This window comes from Dreissena polymorpha, chromosome 6 (assembly GCF_020536995.1).
Source record: "Dreissena polymorpha isolate Duluth1 chromosome 6, UMN_Dpol_1.0, whole genome shotgun sequence".
Lineage (NCBI taxonomy): Eukaryota > Metazoa > Mollusca > Bivalvia > Myida > Dreissenidae > Dreissena > Dreissena polymorpha.
In genome coordinates, this window is record NC_068360.1 from 19,699,030 (window position 1) to 19,714,000 (window position 14,971).

The following is a 14,971-nucleotide window of genomic DNA, read 5'->3' on the forward strand; positions in this document are numbered from 1 at the left end:
CTAAATCTCAACGATGTGTGGTCTTTCATATTTTATTTGAGTACAGTTATTGAAAAAAAATATATATATAAAATAAATGAAACATGTCAGATTACATAAAGATAAAGTTTGAAATGTGCGATAGCGAAAATTGATGTGAATGTTTCACAGGAATCCATCGAAAACATGTTGATAAACACTTGAATGTAATGTGCGTAACAGATGAGAAAACAAACCATAAATACCAGAGTATACAGCATTAGAGTCCAGACAGCACCCGATCATTCAAGGCTTCACTTGCAAAGGAATAGAATTCAACTTTTTTGAAATTATAGAAGCAGATATTCACTATGCATCTACAGAAAAAAGGCTTGATTGCTTTACTACAAATTATTGTCGCCACTTGTGCACGAGAGCCCTCGAGCCCGATTTGCTCGAGATATGACTATGAAGAGCGGTTGTTAGAAAGAGTCCTTAGAAACGAGTTGGCTCTAGAAACCACTCTGAATGAAATAGTGAAAACGAACGCCAAAGTTCTGGATGCGTTAACACAGTTAGAAGATGCAAAGACAAAAGTAGACTCTACGTTGACAGTTATGGAAAAGAAACAAATCGAAATGAAATCACAACTTGCTGATTTTATTTCGAATGCATCTTATATTATGAACTCAACGTTAGTTGCAAATGTGGGCGCACTGGTTGAAGCTTCATCACAGATAAAAGAAAATGCTTCAGTGACGGTACAGCAACTTGTAAAGGAAGTCAATATTCTTAAAGGTACGTGTGTCGATCGAGCCATGTGCTATACGTGTATTTTGTTTGATACATTTATTGAATGTTTAATGTATCTACTTTAGGTAATATGCTATATGCTAAAAACTTTTCGAAACATTCAACATATAGTAAGTGTTTAACACAGAGATCAGAGAAATTGGTTGATTTTTGTGTCAGATTGTTTTTATTTATTAGAATTAATAAATATCAAGCATCGGTCGGCACATGAGAAATACATTTTTCCAAATTAAATTAGATCACTCGAGATAATAAAATGTGTAACAGTTCGTGTACGCAGCATAAATGACAATTCTTTATTTAAGTAACAAAGATTGGGTAGGGGAAAAATGTAGTTTGGCACCTGTTCCTAAAATTGTTCACGTTTTAAATTTTTTATTATTTATTGTGCTCAGCACTGTACTCATTGGTATTCGTCTTTGCGCAATTCGCGGGAAAATAGTTCGTGCTTTACATTGTTTTGATTATTTGTATGATTATATCCGTCCGACAGCATGGTTTGTTACTCGAGGTTTTATTGGCAGGAAAATAATGTCGAGGAAGTATTTACATTCAAATAACTGAACAGGTAAATTAACTGATGCTTTATTCAATATTTGATATGTAATTTGGTATTTAAAAGACAGCACTTGGAGGATATTGACCAAATAGATGACAGTTCTTTAGATTTCCCCCATAGACACCAAGTACTGGTTCTAGTCCCAGGAAACGGACTCGAGAGCGTTTCAAATAAGCCTAAGACTTTCTATGCAATCGAGCTAAAATAAATATGTTTAAACTAAACTAAACTAAGTGAAATAGAAAAATACTTGCAAAAACGTGATAAGATAATATTTATTTTTAGTCATCATATCATTATTATTACCAAGCTTATTAGGATTATATTTGTGCAAGTTGTGGTCTGTTTATGATAACATACTTATGGACATTTCATGGTTTATGTCTAAGTATCCCCGATCCAACAGTATCCCTTGAAAATAATTTGTCTACATGTGTTAGTAAATTTGTGTATGTAGACATGTTATCAATTTGTTCTGATGAGTATTTTTATAATGCAATAACAAACGTAAAAGTATTTTTTTACAAGGTTGTTTTTTAATTGTCGTACTATTAAACACCGAAGTTGAAAAAACATACATATTTAACTATTTTAATACCAAATCTTTCAGTTGTGATGGAAAATAGAACAGTTTTTATCTCTTTAACTTGCGATTTATTGTTTTCATTTATTGCAAACTTCAAATTTAATAACAAATCGGAACTATTTTTTTGACGGTGATACATTTTGCTTGTTTGCATTTATCTTCTCTAGAAACAAGAAAACATGAAAACAAAGCACTTGAGAAATTTCTAGTAAATCATTGGCGTAACTGAGTTGAATGAATAGGTTTCTGTGTTTTGTTGTATTTCTATTACATTAAATAGTTGCAGTGTACTTACTGAGAAATAACTGTAGGGTCCCAAATGACTATGTTAAGGGTATGATTATTGATCCACGTATTTAATATAATTTATGTTTATGATTCTTGTATTCCACCTTACCTTTTCTAAATAACAATATTAATTTCGGTTACGAAGCTCTATCGTTATTTGTTAAATTACGACATGCGCTAAAGCAAGAGGACGCAATGTTATCTTTTTTACAATATGCATGTCTCCCGAATTTACAAAGCCACTCGTTAAGTCTTATTGTTTCACGTCAAATATATGTAAATCTTATTTCGAAGCCGACAAATGGTTGTCTATCGGCCAATAAGAGACGATATCCAGGTTAATGTGTAGACGTAGAGTCACTGACACATGCTTGTTTGTATAAGTATGTAAAACATGAATTTAAAAACCATTTCGTTTCGTGCATAGTCTTCTAAAATATGTTTTCCTAATATATTTCCGAATGGAAACTATTGTTTCTGTAGTTTTTTGATAGCTAAACGATAATATTCAGTGTTTTGTTAATAGAAAAATCCGACATTATACTGACGATATGTGTAAAACTGAACCGAATAACATTCAAATGTTGATACAAAAAAATGCAAAACAGAAATCGACTCAATGGTGCACCTGATATTCCAACCAGAATTATTTTTGACTGTTAAATAAGAAAAATAGACGAAAGAGTTATTTCTTTTACTAATTCTTAATATTGTTATCAACATTTATGAAACATAAATATAACTAAGAGGACTTCTAATGATCACGATCATGTATTTAGAAAACGTTTAACTTATAAGGAAAAATCTGTTATGATACTCTGCAAAAAAGGTCATCGTCTGATTAATCCTTTTGTTTTAATTTGCAGTATACAGTAAAGTTTTGTTAACTTAATCGATATTTTATTTAATTAAGTACAGATGCGTTTTGTGCACACGTTGAGGCCGATACTATGCAAACAACTGTTTGTTTGCTAATTTGTTATAGCATAATCAGTAGTTTTATTTTTAAGCGCAACAATTATTTTACTAAAACAAATCAACATTTGAAATATATTGCAGATTTTTCAAATCCCAAATACAAAAAAAATATATATATATATATGTGCCTGTACTGTTTTTGTAAAGAATATATTTTCTTTATTTAAGATCAGTTAAACGTCCCGACAATTTACTTCCGTGCGCGCATTACGGCTCAAATCACAGTTCTATCAAGTGGTCAGGATGTAGTCTTTCCGACTGTGGACGTAAACGAAGGGCAAGGTTATAATCCTTCAACAGGAAAATTCACAGCCTCCATCCCTGGAATGTATCTGTTCAGTGTCCAGTATTGTGTCTACACTAGCCTGAACTATGTTTACCTTGAAATCGTGCATGGCGACAAGGCATTACAGAGGTCAACTCACTATGATAATACCGGTTCGGCTCCATGTGTGACTATGCAGGTATCAGCAGCGGTTGCCATGGGGGATATGGTCTGGGTGCGCGCAACAGGATCGAGCTCGTTGTATGCAAATACACAGAGATATAGTTCATTTGCAGGAACATTGATCCATGTATAACCACAATATAATGCAATGCAGCACACTGCACTTCGTGAGGAAGAAGACGCCAATTATGTGCTTTCTTAGCACAAAAGTTGTATGTATTTCGACTGTATTTAAATATTTGTACCGTATATTCGTTTGTTAAATTAAGGTTATTCATGCATATCTGCATGACATATATGAAGAAGGTTTGCTACAAAAAAACATCGGTTTAAATGGTATATAATGCATGTTTTATGTGTTTTTGTTTTCTTTTGAATGCCGTTGCTATATATTGTTGTACTGTATTTAAATAGCTCTCGGTTATAGGTATGTCTCGCTGAGTTTATTAAATATATGATAAATAACTAATTAAATGCCAACAATTTAAAACGAAATATCAAATGAACACTAACTAAAAAGTAAATTTATTCTGTTTCATTTTCAAACGACTTTCAATATTACATGTGCATATATGTACAATTCTAACGTTTTTTTTTATATGACTGGCTCAATTTTGTTGGTCACTATTTTTTAGTGCAGTTAGTTTGACTTACTTATGTACATATATGCTTTTTTGAAATGTCAATATCTATCTGACAAGCGTGTTTTGTATATCACTTTAAAATGTATAAGTCGTTTTGATCAATATCAAATTTAGTTAGACTGTACATACACACGAAAGTAAATGTTTTCACTACAAATATTTGAAAATGTAATATATATGCAATACCGTTACTATATGTAGTAACCCACATTAACCCTTAGTAAACTACAAGAACTAGTCGGGTTCTTACTGTATACACTGTATGAAACAAATGGAATGCATAACTTATATCTGAATACACTTGTTAAAACAAAGTATCTACATAAGTCAAAATAGAATTTATTCATTGATAATTTACCATATTTGGCATGCTTGTTTAACACTTTCCGTGCTTGCATTTTCATTTTCGGAACTGCATTTATTTGCATAATTAAGTTTGTAGTGCGATACGAGTCTTGTTTTCGACGACCTAGATGATCGGGGTTGTGTAAGTATGGTCCTTATAAGAGCTATAGTGGTACACATTTAAGGCACGTATCAAGCAAAAAAACATCGATTGGGTTAATGCGTTCACCTGTTATGTGAATTTTTATGATAAGAATTACATAATTTATATCGGGACCTATTATTGATGTGAACGCGCAAACTGTAATTATTTTGTTTTGCCAGTACGTCGAATAAATAGTATAAAAACAGTGTTTATTATTCTACAGATTTCCCCATAAAGGTCTTCACAGTTTTTAAATACCATTATCAGGGGACACCACTACCAAACCCAAGCGTTTGCAGCCGTGGCCTCAATCTAACTAAAGCGGTGGGCATACATTCGTAACAGTCACTGACCAGCGATTATAACTCATAAGTTATGATTTCCTAAAATATTTGTGTTCGCAATTCAAACATTTGGAGAACGGCCGAGGCTCCTGCAGCCCCTGCTCCTTCTCACCCGTTATTACACGATACTTGCGTTAAATTTTGAAAGACAAAGAACGCAATAAGCGTTGAAAATCAATTTGCAAATGCAGAAATTAGTCCTAAACTTTAACAAATCACAAATAAAAATGTCGATATAAGATCGTACAAACAAGTTTTGAAATGTACTTCAGGAAAATGTTACTCAATATGCGCACTGAAGGTACACACTGCACAAATCATATACGTCCCAGCTCGTTGCAAACACCTGAATTCCTTTGATCGAAACGAGACACTAGAATTAACCATAGTATATGTTTAGTGTTAAAGATTTATAATGTTTCGCCAATGAATGTCCTTTAACAACTTGCACAGCTTGTGTCTCACCTTTCGTGCGTATTATATTAACCGCACTAACGCATGCGCCTATTCCCACAATCAATTATTGTTTTATTGGTGTGTATTTGTCAATTATAATCCTTATTATCACATAATTCCTTAAAATGATATCGGAGGAATTTTGAAATCTTCTTGTTTTAAAGCGGACAAACATTTTTAAGAATATCTCTCACAAGGACGTTGACTGTAACCTAATCCGAAATTGGCTCGAGTGTTGAAAATAATAAAGATTACGTATTTAAAATCATTTCAAATCACATGCAGTGTCCAAAGTGAGTATTTAAGCGCATTAACCATGCGTAGACAAAATGGGTCTGCATAGTTCGTACCGACGAATTTTATGCTTTTTTACCATGTTTTAAAATGCGGATACGCATATGTGCAAGTAATTTGGTGTCTTTGTATGGCCATTTTGTTTTGACAAATCCCGGCATATGCTTATATTTTATTTTAAAAAACCTTTTAACAAATATCGCTACAATTTATTGCATTTATAAAACATGATTAAGTCCAAGGTTAAGATACACATTATTTCTGGATATAGTTCATTATAATTAACCTGACACTGAACCTAAACCATTGAATTCCCGTTATGATAAATAGATCATTGTTTGTACTCGAATCGGGTTAAATAGATGCAAGGATACATGATTGCCGTATGGGTATTCTGCCACTAACCTCGTCACACACGATTGTAAATTAAAATAATAATAATTAATTTGTTTAAAATTTAATTAAAAATTTATGCCGATTTGGTATTAATTGTATAGTTGAACATGTGTGGGTGTCAATTTCGGTGCTTACCACCTCTTCAGTTCAAGTTCTCCGGCGGATAAGGGGCATTCTGGTCTGTCAAATACGTATCGCAAACCAACTATTCAAGGTCTGGAGGTCAGTTGTTTTTCTCGGTCAACCACGTTGTGCCCAAAGGTAAAGGCCGTTTCATATGCGTAGTCAATTTTATTTTAACTTTGATATAACTTAGCCATTGTAATGTCACCTCATGATAAAGGACCAGTTAGTTTTGATTTATTACACTTTTACTTGTGAACTTAATTTTCCCAGATCCTTATACCCGATGCTAGGGAGTGAATAAAACCAAGAGCCTTTTATTTATTTAGCTGCAGCCGAGCCTATTTGAACCATCTCGAACACAAACATTCGACCGCTCGTTCTGATAGATCTAATCACAAAATCACCGAAACTTGTTTACTTACCAAAACGATGTATGAAAACATACATGAAAAAGCATTGCTTCACAACCGAACTAGCGCTCAGCAGCGAAAAACACATTTATTAACATAAACAGGAAAATTGGAGTCATTTAATTATGAGAGCCAATGCTCTAAGGCGCTCATTTTCAGCATCGGGCGCGAAACAAATGCTCGGAGCAAATATCATGACGGCTGCTTGCAAACTCGGCCGATATAGGTTTTGGAAAAAAAGAAATTATCCGATTCTCATGAATTAATGGCAATAAATTTGCCATAAGATTGGTTACATAGAAAAGCTTGACGACGGACGATAAACGACGGACGTCGAACGAAGGACAAACATACGTCACTGAAGGTCATCACAAGCACGGCAAATCACGTCGGAAAAATAAGGAGATATCTTTACAGCAAGACGATGTTCTCATTGTTATCTTGAAATTAATACCGACTTTATGTTTTTGTATTTTGGGAAAAAATATATGCCCTGGACTGAATTGCTTTAATGATTACGAACTAAAACAATTCGCGGGTGTTTGTGAATTATAACGAGGGGAGATCTAACTATAAGGGCAGTCTATCAAACCTGGGTAATATACACACTTTTAAATTATTAAAAGAATATGAATAATGTCATTTAAAAACAGAAAACAGAATATTTCCAGGAAGACGTTTCGGCTGCCGATCAGTATTGCATCTCCCCGACGTACGCATGTACAATAACCACATCGTAACAGGTAGAACTCAATTAAAAAGAAAATGCATATTTAATTTGCCATGTTTGTCATGTTCATTAAAATCTGTCATTATTTTCTACAATAATAAAACTAAACACATAAACACGCTTACCGGAAACCCGATTGAAACTACTTGCGCTGTACACTTTTTAATGATGAGATCATTAATATGGCTTCTGACTTGTTTTGTAACCCACATAGCCCAAAATGTATCTAAATTAAAACACTATTCATCCCCAAGTAAATTAAATATTGCTTTTAATGACTATTTTGATAACCGATAGTATTATCCATTTTGTTAGAGAAACGTAAAAAAGTCAAGGAAATTAGATGCCATACAAGTGTTACTTGGGTTATAGGAGGAAAATTGTTACATTACATATACTTGGCGAGTATTTTGTCTAATGTACAAAAACCATTTTTATTAAATATGCGTTTAATAATAAGAAATTAGGTTATGTGAATATTTCATTATCATTGGGTAAAATGTAACCTATTAATGTGTTCCATATAGACATACCCCATTAAAAAGATTACATTTCTAAAGGACTCTAACCGTTTTCTCAGATAGCCGTCTTTTTTTCAACGGGCCTGGATTATTATTTTTACTTAGCCTAGACTTTAAATTAACAAATATTCCGAGAAGCTTTAAGTGTTAATTTGGCTAAACTAGTGACTAAAACATGTCAACAAGCGTGTTCTTCAATATGACCAGACTAATTATTTGTTGAACCCACGTGGACCAGTTTCGAACGAGATATCATTAGAATAAATGTTGTGGACAATAGTCATTGTGATTGCACAATAAATATAGTCTCTGGAGTGTTCACAAGTTTTGACAATAGGCATAATGAATGTCATATAACGCAAATTGCAACATACCCCGTGCTAAAATGTTTTTAACGGAACAGAATCAATTGTTTTTATATTAAATTATTATACAGCAATAAATGGGTAAGCTTCATAAACATTTGGTCAAGAGTTATTCAAAACAATCTAAGTAAATTAAATAAACAATAACAATAACTTTTTAAAATAAATTAAGGCAAGTATGAACTGCTTTTTAAATTCATGTTAAAAAGACTTCTCAAGTGTAAAAAGATATGACTTAAGCAATAAAAGAAAAATATGCCGCCTTTTTTTCAACGAATTTGAACCAAGTTCAAAATCAGTCAACATATCATTACACGCAAATATGGGCAAACGTCATATTAGTTGGCTTCTTAATTATCTAAATCATCAAACTCTAAAGCCTAATGACCTACATTTTGACAAACCATAGCACATTACTGTTTTTTCTACTCGGTCAAAATATCATTATGCTCCCCCTACATAGGGTGGCACGTAGTAAGCCGATAGTCAGTCCTCCTGTCTGACCATCCGTCCCTTATTCCATTCCGCTTCTCTTGTGGAGCATAATCAGTTTATATAATGAAAGGGTTCACAAACAACAACTGCATAAAACGGATTTACATAGTAATTGGCTTTAAGTCATTTTTCTTTTAGCGGAGCATAACTTTCTAAGTATTAAATGTCATAACATAACAAAGTGTGCATCACTATAGACATTGAGAGAAAATGCACAATTCGAGAACCACGAGAAGTTTTTCACGAGTACGTGTTGTATTTGTGGAATTATTGCCCATGCCCAAGTTTTTTTATAGTGTGGAGAATATCTACGAAGAAGTGATCGTCTTCAATCAATTAATTTTCACATACTGGCTTAAAACAAGACATCGTTAAAGGCAATACCTACATTTGAAGTATATTAAGCGTAATCGCCCTTTGTTAATTTTAAATCTGTTATGTATGCATCATTGTTAAAGAAAAAACAAATAAAACGTCTTAATTTGATTGAAGACATTTAGAAGACGTGAAGTGTGCACATAATAAAACTATTCATAAAGTTGTTTTTAGTTATTGCCCTTCATTAATTTGTTTTTGCCCAATATAACTTATGTTTATTCGCTTCGGAACAAAGCATTTTATCCAACGCAAGCTATTTTAACTATATTGATATTATACGAGTTATCCGTCATACAAACAAAATATTATGAAACATAATTATTTCGCATGGGGCGCTGAACCATAGTTTATACTGGGCTGCAAGACCCTGTTGTCTTATTGCTGAGTAAGTGGCATTCATTTCTTATTTCGAAATTTATTTTGAAAAATTATTTTTTTTAATAAAAAAGTTGCTTTGACGTTTGTGTTTATTCAATAATAATTTATCGCATGGTAAATTGTAGTTACTTTTACTTTTTATCCAGTTTTGTCAATTTTTAATCCTGTTAGAGAGATAAAAATAAATTACACAGCACGTGGTTTTGTAAATCTGTAAATGTGCTAGTTCTAATTTTCGGTTCTGAATTTGTTTTTGTTTGCAACGATGCGAACACAATATATATATATATATATATATATATATATATATATATATATATATATATATTTACAAAATTTAGATTTATTTAAAAAAAAAACACGTGGTCACCACGGAGGCACGTAACCGTATTTGTTTTGATATTAGGCATAAGATTTAAGTTAATACAATGTGTGTTTTTTCACCATTTTGGGAATGGGGCCGGGTCCCTATGGATTGGGAACACTTGTGGAGTTTTTATTTAAATTTGGAAATTAGTGTTGCTGTTGTTTTGCTACAAAATGTTTCAAAATTGAGAATACAAGTGTTTTCAGTATTATATTTACTTACGTTGCACTTATATGGGTTGGATTTGAACAAAATATTGAGATATAAAAAAATTATAAAAAAATGGGAAATCTTCCGTTTTTAATTGTAAGCTCCCATTTGGGAAAAATATATAATTTTTTTCCATTGGGAATGGGGCCGATTAGCGGACACAATTTTGAATGAAAAAAACACACACGATAATATAACCTTTGCTTATAATACTAATTATGAACGAACAAATTATGCCAAAAAAAATGCGTACGAAACAAAATTTGGGTACGAAAAAAAATGGGTACGAAAAAAAATTGGGTACAACGGAAAAAAATGGGTAGAAAAAAAATTGCGTACACAAAAATTGGGTACAAAAAAATTGGGTACGAACAAAATTTGGGTACGAACAAAAAAAGGGGTACGAAAAAGAATTTGGGTGCGATAAAATTTGGGCACAAAAAAAAATTAGGTAAGAAGAAAATTTGGGTACGAAACAAATGTGGGAACTTTTTTGGTTTGATCCTATTATAACACATCCTTCCGGTGTCGGAGGAAATAAGCTATCATAATTTTATAATATTATTTGTGTTCGTGTATTATTTGTTTGAAGAAATTACTATGCATTTGATGTTAAAATTCAGCCTTGACAGATATGTTGCCAAACATGATAATAAATTAATTCCAAACTTATTGTGCTTGTCGTTGGATAATAACGTTTTGGAATTTTCTTGAGAAATTGATAATTTGAAAACTAAGTTTTATATGCACGTGGCATCTGAACGGTTCAGAGGAAAATATTGACGACGGAAGGCATACGAAGTTGTTACTAAATGCAACGTATGTTGTTGTTGTTTTTTCGGACTCAGTTTTTGTTTTAAAAAAATATTATCGTTTCTATATGTCTATTGTAAAAAAGATATGAAAGTAAATTTGCAGCAGCAAGAGAAGATTGCAATCCGTATTATTGGAGGGAATTCACTGAATAAAACTGTATGTTAAGTATATATTTGAAGTAGCAACCGAGCATTTATCGTCATAAAATGTTTATAATAAGGAATTTACAAGTTAATTTATACATTCTTTACAGCGTTTCACTCAGGGAATTGCATTGGGGTGTCGGGTCCATCTAGGTTGGGTTTTTGATCCGTCTCTTATCTACACGGTCTAAGAAAAAAAACATTATGGTGCAATGTTTGGGTATACTTTATAGTTTTTGTATACTATTTGTTTTATTGCAAAACACACGTTGAAATATGAAGGCATGATTAACATAACTTATTTGTCCCGAAATAAATGCTTTTATTCTTTAAAATATTTTAATAAATTCACACAGCAATTAACAAATCTTTAAACATCCATTTGCCAGTTTTTACACTTTGCTCCACCCAGAAAATGATAAGTAGTAATTTGTCTGACATATTAAAATTGTTGATATTGTGAATATATTCGAATCGTTAAAAAGCAAATTTTGCTCAAAAATAATGTATGTATACCACACATACTAGTTCAATTTTTTAAAGTGAAATTATAATAGCGTGTAACATTCAAACTGTTTATTTATATTGCTTCTTTGAAAATAAATTTCATACGTCGTGTATGCACAAACAATAACAGATACATACAGTCTATAACCTTATGCTTATGCTTATGCTATGCTTATGCAAATTATCAACGATTACTTTATAGTCTCAAACAGATGCAACTCTTAATGGAATAGATAAACTTTGACAAGCAAGTGGCAATCAACCAATCGATTTCAGAGCTATTTCATAACAAGCGAGCATCTTTCGTCGAAATGAGATTTTTAGGGATTTCTTTACATGTATGACACGTCGTTGGCTAATTTAAGGGACCTTTTCAGTGATTTTGTCATGTGTTGAAGTTTGCTATTAAATGCTTTTTATTGATAAATGTAAACATTTGAACTAAAATGTTCCAGTAAAAGAAAAAGAAGTAATACTCAACTGGGCACGAACCACTGACCCTTGGAGTAAAGGTCTAGCATTTAAACCACCCGACCATCCGTTCTTATACAGTCAGGGTCGTATTTAATACTTTATATAAGCAATGTTCGTATTGTCACAACATATAATTATAACAACAGAACTCTCTAAATTATTATATCGTTTAGCGTTTGATACGCTTCATAATTTTTTGGTTTTAAACCGTCAAAAGATGCAAAGCATGGATAATTTAGGGCATGGTAAATGTTCAGTATTACTGTTTCATGACTTAAACGAAAATGTGATAATCTGCAACAATTATTTTTAAATGTTGTCATTTTACCAAAAAGTGAAAGGCCCCTTTAAGGCAGTCAAGTCCAATAAACACACAGTGTCGCTAGACCACACTGGATTGAAAAATGGATATCAGCATCGACACGTCAGTATGACTGGGGAAAACTCTAATTCTAGAATACACAAACGAACAGGAGTAAAAAGACGCACATCAAAATAAAATCTTTGGGGGAGATGTTTATGTAAAAGGATGGTTTGATATATGTGTTTGTAGAAAATCCAAAAGCAATTAACCTGTCGTGATTGAAAAAGATGAAGAGACTAACAGTTTATTTATCAAATTAAAAAAAACATCCAGATCACAGAAGATGCAGATAATTTATCACTCAAGACTTAAGAATAAAATCCAAACTTCTTAGGTAAGTTTTATTACAATGTCTTTTCATTCTGAAAAGGCGAATTTAAAACACTTGTGCAAATAGTTCACATAAAACATCAAAGAAAGATTTCCATTCAAGACTAACAATGTTTGACATCGTAAAGATCCGTGCTGAAGAGTAAATTTATTAATACTTTGATGTAACGTGGACTGTAACCTTGTAGTACATATAAATGTGAGAAAACTAAGAGTTTTGTGATAGTTCATTGAATAACATTTGCTGTTGTGTGTGCATATACACCGGACTCATTTAATTAACTAAAGTGTTTAACAGAGACATATTTGCTCGTATTTACCATGCAGCTTAAGAAGACAAGTATGTGGTTATTACTGAGCTTGATTGTCTTCACATGTGCGCGAGAGCCATCGAGCCCGATATGCTCGAGATATGACTATGAAGAACGTTTACTTGAACGAGTCCTTAGAAACGAACTGGCTCTTGAAAACACTCTGAATGAAATACGGAAAATGAACGCCAAAGTTGTGGATGCTTTAAAACAGATAGAAGATGCAAAAGGTAAGTATTCCAATCAGTTTTATACCATGTATGCGGTAGGCGGTTTTTAATTTTGAATGTTACTTACAATTATTTTCGCGTCAAATTAAGTGTATAGTGTTTGACATTTATGATTTGCTTATTTCAGTGTAAACCCGTATTATATTGGATGTGAATGTATAGATCTATACTCTTATGAGTAAATGGTCATTTAAAAATATGTTTTGTTATGAATTCGGGAGAATGTATGAAGTTTTTTAATAGAAAGAGGATATATTTGCTATTTGCGTTCGGTGTATGATCTGATCAAATTTTTTTTATGAGTGGTTACTTAAAAAATTAGTTCCTAAGTGTAGTTAAAAAATATTCATTTTCTGCAACCGCAACAAAAGAGAAAATATTCGAGCTTTCATCGAATACAATATTAACAGCAATCAAAATACGCGAGAGACAATTAAACTTCACACGTTCTTTTGTATAATAAAGTCATCAAAATGACGTTATAAATGTGGCAAACATGTTTAAATCTACTTGTGTGATGGGATTTTTTTTATAGTTTTGTTTGTTTTTTTATGCATTTTTATAAACACATTTTTTTGAATATTCTTCACTTAATTTTACCCGTTAAAAAGAGTAACGGACACTTTTATGTTGAAGTTGAAAAAGTATTGCATTTATATGCTGGTTTTCACTCAAGTTAAACAATCTTATTTTTTCCCTTAAAAAGATTTTTCTAACTATACAACGTTCAAATAATATAGATCTTCGATGCAACGTATATTATAATACTAAATCTTCACATACATCGACTGAGGCACAGATTGTTAAATTTAGGGGATTATTCTTATTGAATTCCTGGAAGATCTTATAAGGGTCGCATTCTTCAAGATATGTACACTGACATAACTAGTAAACAACAAAACAGATTATTATAAATATGCGGAATAATGTTCTAAGTTTTACATTTTAAAAATGCGTTTTGTGTGTGGGCAACATTATTTGTACAATCTTACTGTATACACTCTTCCCACTTTTCTTTCTGTTTATTATGTACTTTGATAAACACATAGGTACACGATATTGTCGAAGCGTCTTAGTATTCTACACACTGATTTTGTCTAATCTTATGACAGATTCTTTCAAGTATGTTGCCATGTTGGGACTCCGTCTCACAAACCAGCATTAACAGTCTCCTCACTCTATCAGTTGAGGTAGCCGGGCCCGGATGAAATTGCATTCCACCAACACTTAACGGTGATATAATGATGCGAATTATTTGGCAAAACAAAAGCAATGATGTTATTTTGAAGGCAAAATGTTGAAAATATTCAAAAAATGATCTCGTAGTAGGCATTGTAACATAATATAAACTTATTAATATAAAGCTTATTCGTGGAAGAGCGCGATTTTTCTAAGCGTAAATAGTCCTTTCCCTGGTTGTGCTAAACTTTGGGAAAACCGAGATAACCTCGGAACAGCCAACACCTGCCTATTTTTGTGATCACTCGTAGTTGCATTCAAATAATAACGATTGATATGCTAAGTGATTTAAACGGATTATATTAGTGTTAGCATTGTGTTGT

General features: G+C 32.3%; 1 protein-coding gene across 1 annotated transcript; it reads left to right on the forward strand.

Annotated features, from left to right (window-relative positions):
* The first annotated feature begins 258 nt into the window (after positions 1-258).
* On the forward strand, positions 259-14,574 carry LOC127835481 (uncharacterized). Its single transcript, XM_052361926.1, has 4 exons — positions 259-756; positions 3,351-3,682; positions 13,196-13,409; positions 14,522-14,574. The coding sequence occupies exons 1-4, from the start codon at positions 330-332 to the stop codon at positions 14,572-14,574; spliced, it is 1,026 nt and encodes a 341-aa protein (XP_052217886.1). The 5' UTR covers positions 259-329.
* The last annotated feature ends 397 nt before the right edge of the window (positions 14,575-14,971 follow it).

Bases quoted from the DNA above. Each gene is read 5' to 3' on its own strand.
- LOC127835481 (XM_052361926.1), top strand. From the start codon at position 330: ATGCATCTACAGAAAAAAGGCTTGATTGCTTTACTACAAATTATTGTC. The intron at 3,683-13,195 runs GTGCGCGCAACA...TTTACCATGCAG, and splicing joins CCATGGGGGATATGGTCTGG to CTTAAGAAGACAAGTATGTG. The intron at 13,410-14,521 runs GTAAGTATTCCA...ATCTTATGACAG, and splicing joins ACAGATAGAAGATGCAAAAG to ATTCTTTCAAGTATGTTGCC.